The sequence below is a fragment of the Triticum aestivum genome, unplaced genomic scaffold (genome assembly GCF_018294505.1).
Source record: "Triticum aestivum cultivar Chinese Spring unplaced genomic scaffold, IWGSC CS RefSeq v2.1 scaffold80684, whole genome shotgun sequence".
Classification (NCBI taxonomy): Eukaryota; Viridiplantae; Streptophyta; class Magnoliopsida; order Poales; family Poaceae; genus Triticum; species Triticum aestivum.
The window spans coordinates 1-1,521 of record NW_025265885.1 but is presented as its reverse complement, the minus strand read 5'-3'; the positions used below and the strand labels follow the sequence as shown (position 1 = coordinate 1,521).

At 49.9% G+C, this 1,521-nt stretch overlaps 1 protein-coding gene across 1 annotated transcript; it reads left to right on the top strand.

The window, feature by feature from the left end:
* Window positions 1–102: 102 nt before the first annotated feature.
* Window positions 103–1,475, top strand: LOC123177959 (mucin-7; the record flags this gene model as incomplete). The annotated part of the gene is given in 1 exon segment (XM_044591358.1): window positions 103–1,475. A coding segment is annotated over 1 exon segment (499 nt), but the record flags the coding sequence as incomplete, so codon positions are not given.
* Between the last annotated feature and the right edge of the window lie 46 nt (window positions 1,476–1,521).

The following is a 1,521-nucleotide window of genomic DNA, read 5'->3' as shown; positions in this document are numbered from 1 at the left end:
GAAAATGGTTCTCTTCGTCCCTCGCCCTTGGTACCAACGTTGTTGGCGACATAACTGACAGACTATCCCCTGACATGCCTTTCCCTCATGACCGTGCAAGATGTCACCACCCTTCCTGCATTTAACCCACATGGTGGGCCCATAACCCACAGTTCCACTGGATCGAAACCTGACTCTCCTGTACATCCTTAATTCCGAAGTATCCTTTGCTCTTAACCTTGTGTGTTATCATGAGCCACCCTCTGAGAGATGATCTATTCCCAATGCTCTGAGCCCCCCTTCTCATACTCTGTTCAGGTATCGATCGTTTGTACATTCACATGAAACTTCCTATTGTACCTTCATACTTTGCTCTTGATGTTTTCTGAAGTTTCGACTCGAGAGATACTTCTGCCACATTCCCTTAATTGTTCACGAGATGATTAACCCTATAAAGATTAGTCCTCCTGAAGTTACCCATCACTTCCCCACTTAAATCTCGGGACGAGATTTCTTGTAGTGGAGGAGATTTGTAACGCCCCGAGAATCATGCCACAGTAATCTCCCACTAATCATGCCATGTCATCATGATTACCTTGCTAGTTGCCACTTGTTCAAAACATCAAGTCCAAAATTCAAATTTATCAAACATACAAACTGAAATGTTCAAAGTGTGGCAAATATTCCAGAACTAATTATGGTGGTGACCCCACATTTTTGTAAAGTATTAAAATGCCCTTTTGTGAATATAAAGTGGGTTTAACAATTAATTAAATGCCTTTTCTAATTTATAAAATATTGAACTATTTTATTTGAGCCAAACTTTTTCTGCCATCTAAGGACATTGTCTAGTATTTATATGACATGATTCACATTTTACAAAAATTGTTTGGTGGGTCAACTAAATGCAAAACAGGAGCTCAAAAACAAACAGCCACGAAATTGAAAAACAAAGGTAAAAAAAAAGCAAAAGGAAACAGCCCACCCCCTTGTCCCCATGGGCCTTAGCCCACCCAGCCGGCCCAACATCTCAGCCAGCCCACCTACCCCATCGGTCGCCTTCGCCTACTGTTCTCCTGGCGCGACCGCTACAGGGACACGTCCCTGTCGGACCAGCTCGCCGGCGCCGCCCCGAGGGGATAAGGGCGCCGTCCCCTCGACGCCTCGAGCCCTCCCGTCCACTCACCGCTCCCCACTTGCGCCCCCTCGCTCTCTCTCTTGCCCACGCACTCGTCACCTCCTCCAGATCCATCGCCGAGCACGGTCGTTGCCGCTCGCCTCACTCTGCCATGGCCAGCAGGCACATCTCGCCTCGCCGTTGCGTCCACAAAGACCGCCGTCGTCCGCTGCGTCTACTACGGAGACGAAACGAGCCGGAACCCCTTCCATCGTTGAGCCGGCCCTCTGCTTCCACCTCCGGCCACCGAAGGCCGCCGCCGTCGTTCTGCTGCACCGAGCCTCCCCCGAGCCCGCTCATGCACATCTGCAGGTCCGCGGTGAGCAACAACGTCGATCCCCCTTCTTCCCTGTCGTTTACCGTGC